Below are 21,028 nucleotides of genomic sequence, written 5' to 3' on the forward strand. Positions count from 1 at the left end.
TGCAAAAGGTGATGATTTTGTTTCTTCTTTGCATGAGCTTATTCTTTTACTTTTTTCATGTCTTATTGCTATAGTTAGCATTGCTAGTATAATGTTGAATAACAATGGTGATAATGGATTATTTCTGATCTTAAAAGCCTTTTGTTTATCCTCATTCCACAAAATAGAGATTATTGGTTTTATTTAGATGCTACTTACCAGTTTATGAAAAGCTCCTTTTATTCTTATGTTTTCTATTATTTTTTTAAACAGGAATGAATGTTGTATCATGTCAAAAAGCTGTTTTTTCTGAATCTGTTGCTATGATAATATGATTTTTTGTTGTTTATATTAATATGGTGGGTTATATTTGTAGTTTTCATAATATTGGACCAGCAGTACATTTCTGGTATAAATTCAACTTGGTCACAGTGTGTAATCTAGGTGATATGTTGTTTACTGGTATTTTATTTAAAATCTTTGCATTAATATTCATTTGGAATATTGATGTATAATTTCATTTTATTTTTTTCTTCTCTATTTTGACTCTCGGGTTTAGGTATTTAGAGCACATTTGTGTCCCCTCACTCAGCATCAGTTCATATAAGTCCAGGTTATTAAGAAGTCTGTCTGCTCCTCATTTCTTATAGCACAATAGTATTCCATTACATTCATATACCACAACTTGTTCACCCATTCCCCATTGGCATCCCCTTGATTTCCAATTCTTTGCCACCATAAAAAGAGCTGCTATAAATATTTTTGTACATACTGGTCCCTTTCCCACTTGTGTAATCTCTTTGGGATACAGCCCTAGAAGTGGTATTGCTGGGCCAAAAGGTATGCACATTTTTATAGCCCTTTGGGCATAGTTCCAAATTGTTGTCTAGAGTGGCTGGATCAGGTCACAACTCCACCAACAATGTAACAGTGTTCCTATTTTCCCATATCCTCTCCAGCATTTATCATTTTCCTGTTTTGTCATGCTAGCCAATCTGACAGGACAGATGTGGTACCTAAGAGTTGTTTTGATTTGCATTTCTCTAACCAATAGTGATTTAGAGCATTTTTTCATATGACTATAGATATTTTTAATTTCTCCCTCTGAAAACTGCTTGTTCATATCCTTTGACCATTTCTCAATTGGGGAGTGACTTGTATTCCTATAAATTTGACTCAATTCCCTGTATATTTTAGAGATAAGGCCTTTATCAGAGACACTGATTGTAAAAATTCCTAATTTTCTGCTTCCCTCCTAATCTTTGTTGCATTGGCTTTGTTTGTACAAAAACTTTTCAATTTAACATAATCAAAATTATCCATTTTGCATTTTGTAACACTCTATCTCTTGTTTGGTCATAAATTCTTCCCTTCTTCATAAATCTGACAGCTAAACTATTCCTTGCTCTCCCAAATTGCTTATAGTATCAGCCCTTATATCTGAATTGTGAACCCCTTTTGACTTTATTTTGGTATATGGTGTAAGATATTGGTCTATGCCCAGTTTCTGCCATATTATTTTCCATTTTTCCCAGCAGTTTTTGTAAAATAGTGAATTCTTGACCCAGAAGCTGGATTCTTTGGTTTATCGAAGAGTAGATTGCTATAGTCATTGACTATTATGTCTTGTGTACCTAATCTATTCCACTGATCCACCACTCTATTTCTTAGTCTGTACCAAGTAGTTTAAATGACTGCTGCTTTATAATACAGTTTAATATCTGGTATGGCTAGGCCACCTTCCCTAGCATTTCTTTTCATTAATTCTCTTGATATTCTGGACCTTTTTTCTTCCAGATGAATTTTGTATTATTTTATCCAGCTCTGTAAAATAATTTTTGGTAGGTATATTCCTTTCTATTCCAATTCATTTTCCTCCAGAGGTTCATCATATCTAACTTTTCTAAAAGTTTATCAGGTCCTTCATTTCTTTATTGCTTATTATCTTATTGGATTCATTTTAGTCTGAGAGGGGTAAACTGAAGTCCTCCACTATTATAGTTTTATTTTCTACTTCTCCCTATAACTCATTTAACTTTTCCTTTAACAAACTAGGTGGTATGCCATTTGGTGCATGTATGTTTAATACTAATTTTCATTCACTGTCTGTGCTACCTTACAGCAAAATTTCATTTCCCTATCTATCAATTTCATGTTGGTCCATTTTTGCTGTTGCTTTGTGTAAGATCATGATTGCTACCCTTACTTTTTTTACTTCTGTAGAAGTACAGTTTACTTCAGCCCCCTTATTTTGACTTTGTGGGAGGGTTTTTTCTGTTTCTTGTGAACAACATTTTTTTTTGGATTTTGGTTTCTAATCCACTCAAGAACATAAATTTATAGTAGATCCTTTGCTTGTGGCCATAAGACTTTCTTCAACCACATTTAACAGCACGGAAGGCAGATGGAAGCAATGCAGAGTTGGGTTTTCTCAAAGCGTGAGCCTCAATAGGACAGAGAAGCAACAATAAAATCCTGAGGAGCTATATGTATAATCTCCCTATATAAAAATGTAAACAGTTTAATGTCGTATGGTCTCTTTTGATTGCATGCTCATGTTTATCTTTTTATGTTTCTCTTGACTCCTGTGTTTGCCAAATTTTCTACTCCTGTGAGGTCTTTACATCAGGAACCCTTGGAAGTCCCTTATTTCTTTTTTTTTTTTTTTAATTTTTTTTTTTTGTTTTTTTTTTTTTGGCAGGGCAATTGGGGTTAAGTGACTTGCCCAAGGTCACACAGCTAGTACATGTGTCAAGTATCTGAGGCCGGATTTGAACTCAGGTCCTCCTGACTCCAGGGCCGGTGCTCTACTCACTGAGCCACCTAGCTGCCCCCCCTTATTTCATTAAAGGTCTGTTTTTGGTCTACAGCTTTATACTCAGTTTTGGTAGGTTAGTAATTGTTGGTTGTAAGCCTAGATCTGTTGCCTTCTAGAATATCATATTCCTGGCTCTGTTGTCTTCTATAATGTGACTGCTAAATCTTGGGTGATCCTGACAGTGGCTCCTCCATACTTGCATTCTTTCTTCCTATATTCTTTTTTTTTTGGAGGGGGGAAGGCAGGGCAATTGGGGTTAAGTGACTTGCCCGAGGTCACATAGCTAGTAAGTGTGTCAAGTGTCTAAGGCCAGATTTGAACTCAGGTCCTCCTGACTCCAGGGCCGGTGCCACCTAGCTGCCCCTCTTCCTATATTCTTAAAGTATTTTCTCTTTAAGAATTCTAGATTTTGACTATAATAATTCTTTTGAGTACTTATTTTGGGGTTACTTTCATGGGATGACAGGTAGATTTTCTCAATTTCTATTTTGCCCTGTTGTTTAAGAGGGCAAAGTACAGATTGCTATCTGGATAGTTTTCTTTTATGGTTTCTTGAATATGATGTTTGTGTTCTTTTTTTGGTCATGGCTTTCAGGTAATACAATGATTCTTAAATTTTGTCCCATTGATCAGCTTTTGAAGTCAGTTGTTTTTGCTATGAGACACCACATTTTCTTTTAATTTTTTTTAGTCTTTTGACCTTGTTTTAATATTTATTGTTGTTTAATGGAGTCATTAGGGGCAGCTAGACCACCTGAGTTCAAATCTGGTCTCAGATGTTTACTACCTGTGTTGCCCTGGATAAGTCACTTAATCCTGTTTGCCTCAGTTTCCTCACCTATAAAATGAGCTGGAGAAGTAAATGGCAAACTATTCCAGTATTTTTGCCAAGAAAACCCTGAAGGGGTCACAAAGAGTCAGACATGACTGAAAAACAACTGAAATTTCCAAAAAGTTATTTTACTGAATTAGAAATAATAATAAAATTCATTTGGAAGAACAAAACAGTCAAGAATATTAAAGGAACTAATAAAAAAATGTAAAGAAAGGAGGCTTAGCAGTGCTAGATTTTAAGCCACATTATAAGACAGCAACCATCAAAACTATTTGGTAATGGCTAAGAAACAGAAAGGTAGATCAGTGGAATGCAATAGTTACAATTTGCAGCAGCAAATAAATATAATAACTTTGTATTTGACAAGTATATAGATTTAAGATTTTGAAGTTGCAAGGAGGAGGGAAAAGTAGAATGACAAGAGACTGTGATTAGATAAGATCATTTCGGAATTCATGTACATTGACATTAGAACACTTCTGGGTGATAAGTACATTCAGTGTATGGCTATTTTTCTCTGGTAGCTGTGGTGGAGTGGAAGAATACAGTTGTGAGAAATGAGTAAGTTGAGGAACCAGGAGGTTAGGATGTTTGAAGGATTGTCAATATGTATGTTGAAGTTCCCAAAAATAAGAGCAGGATTTGGGGATGAGAGAAAGGCTATGAGCCAAATACTAAACTTGGTGAGGAAAGTAAAAGGTGGTAGATAACAGCTGCCAGCATCTTGATTGTGTAATAAATATTGATTGATTGAGCAAGGTTTATTCCAACTTCCACAATATTGGGGAGCTGTTGAGATATGAGTGACAGTGCAATCTAGGCTGAAGAGAGTAGCAGTATCATTAAGAAGATACGAGCAGTTGCTGTAAATATATATTTTTTAAGGATTGGATCACATAGTATGATAAGCACTCTTCACTCAAAACTAAAATCAGCGTAACATTTATTCTATACACAAGGACAATATAAAGCAATATTATAGAAATATAGAAAGTTAAAGTTTAACTGAGTAATAAAAATATTTACATACATCACCAAGCCAGGGAAGGGCCAATCTCTGGGTTCACACACCAGGGTGTCCCTTGATAAGAGCTCTCCAGAGTCCTGGCCTAGGAATCAAAATGCCTCAGGCTAAGCATCTTTCCCATGAGCAAAGCCCCAAGGAAAAGATATCAACTTCCCAGGATATATACAATTTCAAACAAAGAAAATCAGGGTGCATATTTTAGCAACTGATAGGCTCAGAGACAAAAGGCTCCATAACCCAAGTGACTGAGCACCTGATTGGCTCAGTGCCAGAGCCTACATGATTGGCTACATGACTCACACAGGATGACTTGCTGCTGTGGACTGACCAAAGTTCAAAGGAGCAAAACATCCATGATTGATAGGGCAAAATGTCTGTGTTCAAAAAGGACACAGGATTGATTCTATACGTTCCCAGAAGGGTGACCAGGAAAAGGAATCAGTCAGGTATAATCTGACCTTTAGTCCTGGGAACACAACCCTTGTTCCAAGGAGAAAGAACAACATATACAGTCACGTAGGCCTATAATGTACAGGGAAGATCTTTATATTCCATTAACCCTTCAGTGGCCAGAGTAGCTATTTCATCATGAGGGAGCTGGGTTTCCCTGAGTGTAAAGGGATGGAAAAATCACGTAAGGAAAAGACTTAAGATGAAAGCAAATTTGTTATCTATGGAGCAGGCATTCCAAAGAGCATAATGGAAGGAGTGGTTAGCCTTAGGGTAAAACCTTGGCAAGATTGATTTGAGGGGGGAAGGAATAAGGGAGTGGCCAGTGGCCAGGACAGTCAATCAGTGATTCAGTCAATAAACATTTACTAGGCACCTAATATGTGCCAGGGGCTATACTAAGTGCTGAGGATCCAAAGACAGGAAAAAGAGAGTCTCTTCTCTCAAGAAGTTGCAGTTAAATGGGAAAGACAACATCCAAAGAAACATGTGCAAACAAGCTATATAGAGGATAAATTTCAAATAATCATCATAGAGAAGGCACTAAAATAAAGAAGTTAAATAAAAAAAGCTTCCTGTAATGGTGAGATTTTAGCTGAGACTTGAAGGAAGTTACAGGAAGGCGGAAGGTGGAAATGAGGAGGATAAGAAGTCTAGGCATAGGAGAACATTAGTGAAAAGGGCCAGAGTGGGGAGATGGAGTGTCTTATTGTGGGAGGAAAAGCAAGGAGGCCAGTGTCACTGAATCTAAGCACAATGGGGAGGTATAAGGTAGAAGGAGATGGGAAAGGTACAGTGGGGCAGGTTATTAAGGTCTTTCGATGCCAAACAGAAGACTTTGTATTTGATCCTGAAGGTGACAGAGAGTCACTGCAAGTTTGTGTAGGGTGACATGGTCAGACCTGCAATTTAGGAAGATCACTGGCAGCTGAGTGGAGGATGGGCTGGAGTAAGCAGAGACTTGTGGCAGGAAGACCAATCAGTTAAGCTACTACAATAGTCCAGATGTGAGGTGCTGAGGGTCTTCACCAGAGTAATGAAAGTATTAGAGGAAATAAGTAGGAGTATACCAGAGATGTCACAAAAAATCAAATTGACAGGCCTTGGCAACCCATTGGATGGACAGGGGGCATGGGTTGAGGGGAAATAAAAGAAAGTGAAGAGTAAAGAATGACAGAATTTAACTGGGAAGATTGTGGTACCTTTGATAGTAATAAGACATTTAGGAAAGAGGAGGGTTGGGGGGAAAGCTAATGAGTTTAGTTTGGGACATGTTGAGTTTAAGATGTCTGCGGGACATCCATTTTAAGATGTCCAGTAGGCAGTTGGTAATGTGAGACTAGAGGTCAGTAAAGAAACTGGGGCTGGATAAGCAGATTTGAGAAGTATTAGCATATAGATGAGAGTTGAATTCATGGAACCTGATGAGATCACCAATTGAAACTGTACAGAGGACAGAATCCTGTGGGACACCGATCTATTGTGGGCCTGACCTAGATGAAGATCTAACAAAGCAGAATGAGAAGAAAATAGGAGGAGAACCAGGAGAGATCAGTGTCACAAAAATGTAGAGAGAAGAGAGTAAGAAAAGAAGGTGGGCAACAGTGTTAAAGGCTGAAAAAGGTCAAGAAAGAGGATTGAGAAAGGCCATTTGATTTGGCAAATAAGATATTATTGATAACTTTGTAGAGAGTAGTTTGATGAAAGTGAGACCAAGGGAAGTAGAGGCATGTATTGAAGACAGCCTTTCCAAGAGGGAAGAGAAATATAATAGTGGGAACAACTGAATTAAGTGAGAGTTTGGACAACATTTGTATACAGTAGGGAAATAACCAATATTAGACAAGGAGAGTTTGCAGGTAAGTGATAGTAGGAATGATAGAAGGAGCACTCTGCAAGGAAAAAAGGATAGAATGTGGTACTTTTTGCATGTAGGGTGGTTAGGCTTGGTAAGGAGAAGGGCCATCTCTTCATGTGAGACAGGAGTGAATAAAGGCAATGATAGTAGAGGAAGGCATCGGGGAGATACTTATTGAGGAGGAGATGAGAAAAGGAGGCTTTTGGTAAATGAGCTCAATTTTATCAGTGAATTATGAGGCAAGATTCTTAGGTGAGGGGTGTAACCAGAATGGCCTTTGTTTTCTTTGAATGACTCAGTTTACCTCATTGAGCTTCCCTGGACGCTGGGGCTTGCTCTTCCGGGGCAGGACCAGAACTTCCTGTGTGATGAGTCATGGGGCTGGCTGAGGGGAGGTGTTAGCTCCAGAACCTGGTCTACCCTAGGGGGAGGAGCCAACTCAGGAACCAATCGGCCCTGGTCATTTGGGCGGAGCTTGATGATGTCAAAAACCCTATAAGAGGGGAGAGGACAGCTTGAAGATTCTCTTTTCCTTTTCCGGTTGGAGCCAGCGACAGTTACATCGTCAGTTACAGCGACCGTTACATCGTCAGTTTCAGTTGCAGCTTCAGTTACAGACACAGACACAGCTGAGGCAGGAGCTGCCAGCAGCAGAGCTGACCTACGGGAGGAAGCTGAACAAAGACTTCAGTCCAGTGGGTAATCTTATTACCATAAAAGGGGGAAACATGATTTTGCTTTACGCAATCATGTTTCTCTGTAGCCTCCTGGTTACTCTTGCAAGGCGTACTTATTGGGCCTGGAAGATTTGGATCAACATATCAAAATGGGGTTGCTGGTTCATGGGTTGGTTACTGTTGAGCCTAAATAAATGTTTTGATTCTTCTGCCTTCTACTTTGAGAGTTTCTTATATCCGGCGGTTCCGAACCTTTCAGACATGTTTATGATCCTCTTTGAGATTATAAACTCGGTCCTCCTGATACAAGGGGTTGGGGAACTATGTGAGATTTGAGAACAGAGGTTTGGAAAAGCCCCCACGTGGGATAATGACTCAATTAGGGAATTGTAAAAGAATTGCCTTGCCATAGTGAGGGCCCATTTTGAGATTATATAACATAAATGTGTAATATACCCAGTCCACACAATTATGATTTTCTCTAGCTCATTTCAGCAGCACATGAGTAGAATAATCCAAGGGCTTGGCAGGGCAAGGTCTTTGACTTGATGAGGCGGTAAGGGACTCCAGAAAAGAGGAGAGGGGTCACTAAGGGGTCAAGATGGGGAAAGGAAGAGAGTGTAGTCACTGTAGGGGAGGTAGGCCTGGGAAAGAACTGAGGGGTGGCGGGATTGGGTTGAGGTAAGGACAAAGAACAGTTTAGCATTGCAAGGCAGAGGGAGAATCAAATAACTATAGTTTTTGATAAGGTAAAGGAATTTCAAAGTTCATAATCACAGAAATCGTAGAGCATTTGTGAGTGATGGCAAGATCAAGAGTACAATCATCTCTGTGTGTAGCTATGGTACGGTGGAAGTCTAAATAATGGGAAATGAGCAGGTTGAGGCATTCAGAAGTTAAGGTGCTCGGAGAAGCATCAAAATATGTTTAAGTCCTTTAGTATTAGGGCAGGAGTTGAGGTGAATAGAAAGACTATGAGCCAAGTTAATGAACTCATTCAGGAAAGGAGAGTATCTTGGAGGTTGGTAGATAATAGTTAACAGAGTTTTGATTGTATGCTAAATATGGATTGAGTGAATCTCAAAGGAGAGGTTAATGAGTGATGGAGGTAGAGGAAGAACTGGAAGATGGCACTGGAGAGCAAGATGGTATTCCAACTCCCCAACCTGGACCAGAGAGCCAAGGGAAATGATTGAAAGTGCCACCAGTGATGAAGAAAGGGAGTCTGAATCAGAAGAGAGCCAGAAGATGAAAGTAGGAAGAAAAAGATCTGAAATGAAAGCAAAGTTGTTACTCAGGGAGTGTGTGTTCCAGAGATAACAGTGGAAGGAGTAGATATAAAACAATTTTACAGCAAGCCACATGTACATACAACAAGCTAGTATGTGTCAGAGATGGTTCTTGAACTAGGATCTTCCTGATTCCAGGGCCAGACCTCTATTTGGAGCCAGTGGAATCTTGAGATTCTTATCAAACTTTCATTTTGGAGAGACTTTCCTGTCATAGTTGAAGACAGACTGAGTTAGAGAAAGCTGAGAAAGCAAACTTACTTCCTGAGAGGACTGTATTTAATTTGAATCTTGCAAAGAAACACAAGGAAAATTCTTAAAACTTTGGCTGATATTCTGAGAAATCTGAACGGTAGAACTATATTCTAGAAATGAGAAGTCAAGAGTAGCAGTGATGGTTAGAGATGACTCTTGCTATGATCTTTCTTCTTGCTGAAACATTGGAAGTAATAGTTTGTTTTATTGTTTAGCCAGTAGCACTGATGCTTCTTTAAGCTTAACAGACTAGAAGTTTTTATACTTAAGTAATATTTAATAAACCAGGGTGGGGTTTGCTCAGAACTATTTGATTAATGAAGTATTCCAGTGCTAGTAAATAATAAGGAAATATCTAAACATCTGTCCTCAGGATGATGGGAATAAGCATGGTAACAAATTAAGTAGCTGGCCGTGGGGTGAGCATCCCACCTAAGCTACTCATGAAAGTGTTTGGCCCTAAAATCCTGTTACATACATACATACATACATACATAAATAAATAAATAAATGTGTGTGTGTGTGTATATATATGTATACGTACACACACACACACACACACACACACATATACATATATAGCAACCTTATTTCTGTGCTTATATCTATCAAGGAGTTCTATATGATCTGTCTATATAGCAAGTAGCCCCTGGAGGATATGGAGAGACAAATGACATTGATTTATAGGGCTATATGAGGCAAATGTAGTTTGAGTCTTTGGTGAGTTTTAAAAAGCAGTTGAAAATATGTTCCCACACAAAAAGCTTGCTTCTACTTGTTTGTTCACTTAAATAGCCCCTATTGCATAATCAGATTCACAGTATTTTATTTTGTCACTTTCTCATGTCATCCCTTCAATTTGGGCGGGGGGGAGTGGGAAAGTCATTATACTTTCATTGTTCATTTTCCATTCTGTCAGGCAAAATGGTAGAAATATGGTTTCACAGAAATAAAATAATTTGCTATATCCTTTATAAGGTAACTTTCTTCTGCGTTTGAGCATAGGGAAAATGGATTGTGTTTTGAACTGGAGTAAATTAAGCCTGTAAATTAGAGGGCACCCTTTCAAAAATGAAAACAAAAAGCTTTAGGTGATAATTATTTTACAGAACTTCAAAAGTAAAAGATGCTTCTAACTTGAATGTTCTAACTTGTATTTGAATGCTACGATATGGAGATATTCTATAATTTGTGTTTAACATAGTATAAATATTCTAACTCATTACTTTATTAAGCATTCAAACACTCTATCTGGAGTTTAATTAGTTTACTTTTTTCTCTGTTTGCTTTTCAGATTTCAGATTTTGGATTAGCCAAATGTAATGGCCTCTCTCACTCCCAGGATCTCAGCATTGATGGACTTTTTGGTACAATTGCTTACTTACCTCCAGAACGTATAAAAGAGAAGAGCAGATTCTTTGATATCAAACATGATGTGTACAGGTTGGTGCAGGAACTTCCTTTGCAGGGGTATTCTGATTGTTTGGGACAACTAGTTGAGAAATTCTTAAAGAACTTAACAAGTTCCTCTGGGGTACATATCTGGAAGAACTTCCAAGCCAAAGGCGTGGTCCTTCACTCATGCTAAATAATTATGTATTTGCTTCATGGATCTCAATAAGTCATATCTGCTTAACTTTTGTTGAGGGGTTTTTTTTAGATTGCAGCTTGCTTGGAAGGGCATGGAATATTTTTCTTTTTTTCCATTTTAAATGCTTCTTAGCTGCAGGTGAAAAATATTCAGTGGTTTGTGGAAGTGCCAGTTAGAGTCACTTGTTTTACTGGACTGACAAGTTATGGCTTTTTTGGGTCTGGCATTTTTGCAAACTGCAGGTTTTAGTTGTTCAGTGTTTGAGGAAATTAGTTATTTTGAGTGTTTCATGTGTGTGCCTGCATTTCCAGGATGTGTTCCTTCTGTCTAGTATTATATGAAGAGCTCTTGATATCTAATAATACCTTGTATAGTTATTTTAGATAAATAGATGTGAGAATATATACAAAATACCTTGTACAGTTATTTTAGATAAATAGATGTGAGAATATATATAAAACACCTTGTAGAGTTATTTTAGATAAACAGATGTGAGAATATATATAAAATACCTTGTACAGTTATTTTAGATAAATAGATGTGGGAATATATACAAAATACCTTGTACCATTATTTTAGATAAATAGATGTGAGAATATATATGAAATACCTTGTACAGTTATTTTAAATAGATGTGAGAATATATATGAAATACCTTGTACAGTTATTTTAGATAAATAGATGTAAGAATATATATAAAATACCTTGTACAGGTATTTTAGATAAATAAATATGAGAATACGTATAAAATACTTCATGCAGTTATTTTAAATAAATAGATATGGGATTATGTGTGTGTGTATGTATTAATTCAGTGGAATTTTATAGCTGTTATCTGTTCTTTTTCCTTTCTCAAAGCCTGATGGTCTTAATTATCCTGTACTTCTCTTAGGAAAGGGAAGATAAACACAGAGACCTAAGTATTTCATTGATGCTTTGATCCTTAGCAAAGGACAGATTGACTTTCACTATTTACTTTTCCACCAATCATTGTGGAAACTTTTTAAGAACTATTGATTCTCAGTTGAACTTGGTTGACTGGTTTGAAATCATTAGAGTGTGTGTGTGTGTGTGTGTGTGTGTGTGTGTGTGTGTGTTCTTAGCTATACTTTTTAGTTGTACCTCTGTTGATGAATTAGACTTCTGAAACTAGTTGAAGCTTACAGAACTGGGGGGAAAAGAGATTTTTTTTAGTATTTCAAAATTTTGTGATTTAACTTTTGAGCTTACAAATTTAAAATTCCCATATCCTGAGTATTCTCTTTCAAACTCTTCTCGAGTTCCAATGAAATACTCTCTAACAACTAAAATGATGAGCCTCACTTCTGTATTTGTTATCAGCTCGAACCATGCTACTTAGATTTTTGGCTCCATTTGATGAGCCTTTTATTTAAATAGTTTGTATTAATTTTTAAGAAGTTGATTGTGAACTAAATGCACTCTAAGTTAACTTTATTCAATTAAAATTATTGTGGAGAAAGCTTTTTTTTCAGATTCTAGATTTATTCTTTCAGAACATGTTTTGCCCATGTGACATAGTTACTGAGCATATTTCACAAAGATTAAGCTAATGAGGCAGGCAGCTCACAAACAAATTTTTCTTTTTCAGTTTTGCCATTGTTATCTGGGGAGTACTCACACAGAAAAAACCCTTTGCAGGTAAGTGAAATTTTCTCTTTATGTTTTGCTTTGATATATTATGTGCTTGGACATTTTAAAGCTGCTTTCCAAATTAGTTTGCTTCCTTCATTATGGAATAATACATACAAAGTATCTATGAATACCCTGTGCTATGCAAGTTCCTTGAAAGGGACAGTGAACATGGAAGACAGGATAATTTATGTCTGCTTTGTCTCTTCTGGGTCCTCTGACCCACCTACCAGTCTATAAAAATCTTGAGAAGTTTGAGTATGCTAGAGAAAGAAACTTTCTTTTTTCCCTATTCTGCAGAACTTTTCATTTCTATATAAGGAATTTGATAAAACAAATTCTGTTTACTACTTGGAGAAGAAATATGGATCAATCATTCTGTAGCTCATGGTTTCAATGTCTTCTTTCTTACCTAACTAGCATCCTAGGAATCAGTATTTAAAATAAATGAGGGAGAGAAAAAGTCTTTCAGAGTATTACAAGTTATAGGTCATCTTGACAATTATCACCACAAATAGAAAGGGCATGACTTCCAATGTTTCTGTTTAAACAAGAAAACAATCAGTCACCTTCCTATCACCAATCGTCATTGATTCTTTATAGGTTTCTTTCCCAGTCCCTCTTGTTTTAGACTCCAATCAATACAGTCACATAGTTTTGGATGGAAGAATGCCAATCTTTTTGTATCTTGGGTAGATGACAGCTGAAGTTCCAGGTACATGAGTGTAAATGTCAAGAATAAAAGGCCCTTTTGTTGGATTGCTGTGAAGATACCACAGCAGAAAGCTGAGATTTTGTCAGACAATCCAGTTGGAAATGCTTGATGTTTTCATGTTCCCTAGCAGTGTAATTTAGAAGACATCTCAAATGTTGGAACATGGAGATTTTAGTAATCAATAAAATAGTGAAAATATGTTTTTAAAGGTTGAAATTACACACAATTCTGTATGAAGCTGAATGAAGCACTAATAAGACAATATTGCCACAGATTTTAAACTGAACAAATAACCTACATCTGTAATAATGTATTTTTATGGCTTTTTCAAAGAAGGAGTCACCTTAGGCTTTAAATAACATACTACCATGTCAAAGTCTGCTTCTTTGTGTTAATTATAATTCTAGTCACAAAGACATCTAGACTGGAATCACACTAGGGATACCCTTTCCCCAACTTGAAGGTTGTCTCATCTAGTGCTTATCCTTTCCTCCCCACAAACTTGCTTGCAAATTCTAGAATTTTGCTTATCTGCCAGTCTCATTAGTTGAGGGAACAGGCAGAGAGAGGTAAAATGATGTCCTGATGGTCACACATGTAGAAAGTAGCAGAAAGAAATTCAAACACAGGTTCTCTGACTCCAAATTCAGTGCTCCTTTTGTAGCATAACATTTGAAAGAGATGATTAGCAGCAGTCAGAATCCCATGGCATCCAATGGAATAATGTTTAGAGGGTATCTATGGGTACTTGTCATCCTCAGACTACTACTTAAGACTTCTTTCTCTTGCTGATTTGATAAAGAAGAAGGAGGCCTTGTTGTGGGATTTCCTGCATTTGTGTCCCTTTTCAATAATTGGCATTAGTCAGTGATATGAAACAAAGCTGGCTAGAGCAGGAGTTCTTAACCTGAAATTTATGGAGAGATTTCAGGGAGTCCATAAATTTGGATGGAATAAAAATCTTAACTTCATTTTCACTTGACTGAAGCTGAAATTTAGCATTTCTTTCTATTATGACTAGAACACAAACATTCTGAGAAGGGGTCCTACAAGCTTCACCAGGCTGCCAAAGGGGTCCATGACACAAAAAAATATAAAAATTCCTGAACTAGATGGATGTTGATTAACTGCTCAGCTAACTAGTGACATGGAGAGGAAGGAGAGGAAATATCTTCCTCCATTTTTATATGTCCCATTGCCCTATTAATTGAAAATACAAAATTCTTAAATGTAATTCTTTTTAACAATCTTCCCATTTATCTCTAATTCCAGTCCTGCTCTCCAATCTGTTCTCCACACAGCTGCCAAAATAATCTGCCTAAAGTAAAGGTTTTACCATGATATTTCCTTGCCCCAAAACCATTACTGGTTCCCTAGAATAAGATACAAACTCTGTAGCCTGGCATTTAAGGCTCTCTAGCCTGCCTCCAACTGCCTCTCCAGACTTACTCTTCATTACTCCTTCATAAATCCTGAAAAAAAGTTTTATTAATTTTTTTCCAATATCACTGTCACTTCTCACTCAAAATACGTAGACATGTCAGAAAATCTGTGTCTCATTCTGAACCTATAGTTCATTATCTCTTCTGAAGTTAAGATTAATCACTGCATTGATCATAATTCTGTTTTGGATATGTTAAATTTGAGATGTCTACAGAACAGCCAGTCTGAAATGTTTAATAGGCAGTTGGTAATGCAGGACTAAAATTAAGGAGAAAAGTTATAGTTAGATTCATAGACCTAAGAACCTTTTGAATAGAGATGATACTTGAGCCCATCAGAGTTAATGAGATCACCAAATGAGAAAGTATTGAGAAAAAAATGGAAGAGCACCCTGGACCAATCCTTGGGATACCTGCAAATAATGGGCATGGCATGGCATCTACTACAGAAGATAGGTAGAAAGGGAACCAAGAGAGAATACCAAACCCAAAAAGGAAGGAGTATCCAAAAAAGGTGGTCAACAGTGTGAAATATTGTCAAAAAAGATGGAAATTGAGCCAACAATTAAAAAAATCATTCGCAGATTTGGAGAAAGCACTTTCATTTGAATCATGAGCTTGAAAGCCAGACTACAGAGAGCTTAGTAAAGAGTAAGAGAAGAAGTGGAGACACTGAATGTAGATGATTGTTAAAAAGTAGTTTAATAAGGGAAGCCAAGATATAAATCAGTGGCTAGCAAATACAGTAGAATCTAGTAAGGGATGTTTTTTAAAGGATAATAGAGATTTGACCATGTTTGCAGGCACTAGGGAATGAACCAGTAGATGAGGAGAGACTGAAGATTAGAGAGAGAGTGGGGATGATAATGTGGGCTATTGATATGTTGGAGAAAAGAGAGGAAATGAGATCAAAGGAGTATATACAATGTGTGGCCTTGGCAAACTGGAGAGCCACCACATTATCAGAGACTATAATGAAAGAAGAGGATTTGTTGAGTTGAATTGCATATAATATCACCTCCATCAAAATCAGTCTTCTCTACTTCATTGTGGTATGGATATAAACTTGGGGTTTTTTTTAAACCTGTGTTCCAGCAGGTGTTATCAAGGGGTAAAGGCTTCAGGTATTGTCCTAGTAACCAATTGTGACTATCTTTGGAGAGCAAGTGTAGGTAAATTCACAGTGAGTCGTCACCAACTGCTTGACCACTGGTCGACAAATAGTTTTTTTGTCACAACTTCCAAAGCCTATCTTTGGGTGGTTAAATCAACAATTGGTTAAATGCCTACTTTGTGACCAGTATTTTGCCAAGTGCTGGGATAAAAAAGGACAAAATAAAAGTCCCTGCTCTCAAGGACTCCACAGTCTAATGGAGGAGACAACATGCAAATTAACTGTGCGAACAAGATATACGCAGGGTAAATTAGAGATAATATCAGAGGGAAGGCACTAAGATTAGGGAAGACTGGAAAAGGCATCTAAAAGAAGGTAAGTGAGGATCTGCACAGTGGAGAGAGAAGAGAATCTTATGAGGGGCATAACATCAAAAAAAGGGTTAAACAAACATATATGCAACTCTGTGGAAAATTTTATTTTCATGACAGTTCTGTTAACAGCTCAGTAATCTAAATTTGATAGTTCCCTGTGCTTTTTCCCATACTTATCTTTTTACTCCAGAGATAAAAAAAAATTCTCCTTTCATTTAATTAGATCTGCTGTAACTTGTTTGCCTTTACTTTTCAGATGAGAAGAATATTCTGCACATTATGGTTAAAGTAGTAAAAGGCCATCGCTTGGAGCTACCTCCAGTTTCCAAATCTAGACCTCGTGCCTGTAGTAACTTGATTAGACTTATGCAGAAATGCTGGCAGGATGATCCCCAAAGTCGGCCAAGCTTTCAAGGTAATGTACTACCTGCTAATATAACTATTGTCCATCCTAAAGTAAGATGCCTTAACATTCACTTCTCTTCAAAATGTTATTGCTTAATTACTCAATTGAACTTAAGATGACAAAGTTCAGAATACAGAATAGGTTCATAGGACCTTAGAGGTCATCTGGTCTGGTCTCTCATTTTACAGGTGAGAAATCACAATGTGTATGAAGTGGTCATGCAAACTACACAATACTGCTAGTTAGTCAAATACTGCTTACTAAGCATTTACTTATGTACCCCAGGCATTTTGCCAACTGCTGAGAACACAAGTAGAAAGAAAGACAGCCCTTGCCCTCAAGGAGCTTACATTCTAATGGAAGAAGATAGCACATTTAATAAAAGGAAGATTAAAGGAGGGGAGGGGAACAAAGCTACCTCATTGGAGCAGGGGAGAAAACCATAGTAGAAGTAGTAGTAGTCCAGAAGGCTGCCTGTAGAAGAATTAGACATTGCTACCCTTTGATGAAGGCTCTGGGACAAGACATCTAATCAGAAGGAGAAGCTGCAGTGGCAAAGGGTACTTCCAAAATGTCAATTCCAGGGCTTGAGAAAGGTTTAAGTCAGGATAATGGAGGAAGACTGGAGGGGAACAGAACATAGAAAACTGTAGTCCAAGATTAAAACCTGAATGAAAATGTTAGCTAAGGCAGTAGCATGACATTTTGATTTCCAACACCCAAAACAAAGATACTAGATGTAAAGGTCACTCTAGACCCTTAGGGCTGGCTTTGGCAGAGCAAAACATACTGCATTTGAATGTCTGATGTTCTGGCATAAATGAATTATAAAGAATATTGAAATAATATTTGGCACAATAGGCTTCTTTATATATATCATTAAGCTACAACTGTGGTCTCCCCCCTTGGAGGAAGGGATCATTTTACAGAAAATAAATCTTAAATAAAGGGAATTTTGATTTCTTCCATTTTAAGGCAATTGTGTGCAGTTGAAGATAGTTCTTTTTCCCTCTGTACAAAGAATACTTAACACTTAAGCTGAATGTAGGCATATGTGACTTTGGTTAATGAATAGTTAATTCATAATAATGCTTATTATGCGCTGAGACCTACACTAAGCACTGAGGATACAAAAGTATGATGGTCCCTACTCTATGGACCAGGTCTAGAACTTACTTTCTTCTTTTTTATTATTTAATTTTTTTTACCCCAATTACATGAAGGCAAGTAATTTGATATAGGTTGTACGTGCGTAGTAATGTAAAACATATTTCTATATTAGTCATGTTGTGAAAGAATACACAAAACAAAAAACCAAGAAAAACAAAGTTTACAAAGTATGTTTCAATCTGCATTCAGATTCCATCTGTTCTTTCTCTGGAGATGGATAGCATTTTTCTTTGTAAGTCAATTGTCTCAGATCATTGTATTGCTTACTTCCCTTTGCATCAGTTCATGTAAGTCTCTCTAGGTTTTTCTGAGAGCATCCTGCTTATCATTTCTTAAAATAGCACAATAATATTCTATCCCAATCAGATGCCACAACTTGTTCAGAAATTCCCCATTTAACGGGCATCCCCCTCAATCGCCAATTCTTTGCTACTGCTAAAAGATCTCCTATAAATATTTTTGTACCTAAAGGTCCTTTTCCTTTTTGTTTTATATCTCTTTAGGATACAGACTTAATAGTGGTATTGCTGGATCAGAGGGTATGCATATTTTTATAGCCCTTTGAGCATAGTTCCAAGTTGCTATAAAAATGGGTGAATCTCTTCACAATTCCACCTTGCATTAGTGTCTCAATTTCCTTATATCCCCTCCAACATTTGTCATTTTCCTTTTCTGTCATGTCAGCCAATCTGATAGGTGAGGGGTGGTACTTCAGAGTTGTTTTAATTTGCATTTCTTTAATCAGTAATGATTTGGAGCTTTTTGACATATGACTATAGATAGCTTTGATTACTTTGTCCGAATACTGCCTGTTTATATCCTTTGGCTGTTTACAATTGGGGAATGTCTCTTATTTTTATAAATTTGATTAGTTCTCTATATGTTTGTGAAATAAGGCCTTTATTGGAGGTAATTGCTGTAAACTTTTTTTGCAGTTATGATTACTACCTTTACTTCTCTCCATCCTATTTCACCCATTTGTCCTACTCTCCCTTCTGTCACCCTGTCCATCCTCAAAAGTGTTTTACTTCTGAGTACCACCTCACCCATCTGTCCTTTCTTCTATTTATTTAGTATTTTATTTTTCATCAGTTACATGTAAAAACAATTTTTAACATTCCTTTTTAAATTTTGAGTTCCAAATTCTCTCCCTTCCTCCCTCTCCACCCCACCCCTCATTGAGAAGTCAAGCAATTTGATATAGGTTATACATGTGTAGTCATGTAAAATATATCCGTAATAGTCATGTTGTAAAAGAAAACATTGACAAGAAAAAAACCTCAAGAAAAATAAAGTTAAAAAAAGTATGCTTCAATCTGGATTCAGGTGCTATCAGTTCTTTCTCTGAGGATGGATAGCATGGGGATGGATGTCTAAGCAGCTTTTTTTTAATAGTAGTTTTATTTTTTCCCCCAATTACATGTCAAGACCATTTTTAGCATTCATTTTTACAAGATTTTAAGTTCCAAATTTTTCTTCCTCCCTCTCTCTCCTCCCCAATTCTGAAAAACGGTAGGCAATTTGGTATAGGTTATACATGTGCTGTCATGTAGAATATATTTCCATATTAATCACAATTGTGAAAGAAGGAACAGATCAAAAGGAAAAACAAAAACAGAAGAATAAAGTAAGTGAAAAAAGTATGCTCAATCTGAATTCAGAGTCTATCAGTTCTTTATCTGGATGTTGATAGCATTTTCTGTCGTGAGTCCTTTGTATTTGTCTTGGATCACTGCATTTCTGAGAAGAGCTGAGTCATTCATAGTTAATCATCATACAGTGTTGCTGATACAGGGTACAATGTTTTCCTGATTGTGCTCATTTCACTTTACATCAGTTCATACAAGTCTTTCTAGGTTTTTCTGAAATCTGCCTGTTCATCATTTCTTATTGCACAATATATTTTATTACATTCATATACCACAGCTTGTTCAGCCATTCCCCAATTGATGGGCATCCCGTTAGTTTCCAATAGTTTGCCAACATGAATAGGGTTACTATAAATGTTTTTGCGCATGTAGGTCCTTTTCCCTGTTTTATGATCTCTTTGGGATACGAACCTAGTAATGCTATTGTTGGATCAGAGTATTCACATTTTGGTTGCCTTTCGGGCATAGCTCCAAATTGATCTCCAGAATGGTTCTGTGTTTTACTTCTGTTCACAGTTCACAATTCCACCAATCATGCATTAGTGTCCCAATTTTCCCACATCCTCTCCAACATTTGTCATTTTTCTCTTTTGTCATATGAGCCAATCTGATTGGTGTGAGGTGGTACCTCAGAGTTGTTTTAATTTGCATTTCTTTAATCAAAAGTGACTTAGAGGACTTATTCATATGCCTAAAGATAGCTTTGATTTCTTCATGTGAAAACTGCCCGTTCATATCCTTTGACCATTTATCAATTGGGGAATGACTTGTATTCTTATAAATTCAGTTCTTTATGTATTTGAGAAATGAGGCCTTTATCAAGAGACACTTGCTGTAAAGATTTTTTCCCAGCTTTCTGCTTTTCTTCTACTCTTGGTTGCATTGGTGTTGTTTGTGCAAAAGCTTTTTAATATAATCAAAATGATCTATTTTACATTTCATACTGCTCTCTATCTCTTATTTGGTCATGAACCTGAACCTGTAACTCACTTAACTCCCCCTTTAAGAATTTGGATGCTATACCACTTTGTGCATATGTTTAGTATTGATATTACTTCATTGTCTATGGTACCTTTTACTAAGATGTAATTTACTGCCTTATCTCTTTTAATTAGAACTAATTTTGCTTCACTTGAGATCAGGATTATTACCCCTGCTTTTTTTTACTTCAGCTGCAGCAGAATATATTCTACTTCAGACATTTACCTTTATTGTATGTGTGTCTCTCAAGTATGTTTCTTGTAAACAAGATATTATAAGATTCTGGTTTTTGATCCACTCTGCTATCTGCTTCTGTTTTATGAGAGAGTTCATTCCATTCATATTCACAGTTATGAATACAAACTGTGTATTTCCCTTCACCCCATTTTTCCTCCTGTTTGTCCTCTCTCTCCTTTCACTATTTTCTTCCTCATCAGTGTTTTGCTTATGTCTACCACCTTCCCCAATCTGCCCTCCCTTCTGTCAGTCTTTTTTTGTTCAGTTCTGATCCTCTCCTTATAAAAGCTTGAAACCCTTCTATTTCATTGAATGACCATATTTTCCCTTGAAGTATTATACTTAATTTCACCAGGTAGGTGATTCTGGGTTGTAGTTTTGGCTCCTTTGCCTTCTGAAACATCATGCTCCATGACCTCCTTCTTTAACTTGCAGCTGCCAAGTCTTGTGTAATCCTGATTGTGTCTCCCTATAATGTTCCTTAGAGTTTTTATTTTGGGATCTCTTTCCT

At 36.8% G+C, this 21,028-nt stretch overlaps 1 protein-coding gene across 1 annotated transcript in view; it reads left to right on the top strand.

The window, feature by feature from the left end:
• The window catches only part of RIPK4 (receptor interacting serine/threonine kinase 4), a 74,940-nt gene that overhangs the window by 38,269 nt on the left and 15,643 nt on the right, over positions 1-21,028 (top strand). Inside the window, exons 3-5 of the mRNA XM_036747673.1 lie at positions 10,483-10,631; positions 12,389-12,438; positions 16,331-16,489. Of these exons, the coding sequence (XP_036603568.1) occupies positions 10,483-10,631; positions 12,389-12,438; positions 16,331-16,489 (358 nt within the window). The remainder of the gene's footprint in view (positions 1-10,482; positions 10,632-12,388; positions 12,439-16,330; positions 16,490-21,028) is intronic.

The sequence above is a fragment of the Trichosurus vulpecula genome, chromosome 2 (assembly GCF_011100635.1).
Source record: "Trichosurus vulpecula isolate mTriVul1 chromosome 2, mTriVul1.pri, whole genome shotgun sequence".
In the NCBI taxonomy this organism is placed as follows: Eukaryota; Metazoa; Chordata; class Mammalia; order Diprotodontia; family Phalangeridae; genus Trichosurus; species Trichosurus vulpecula.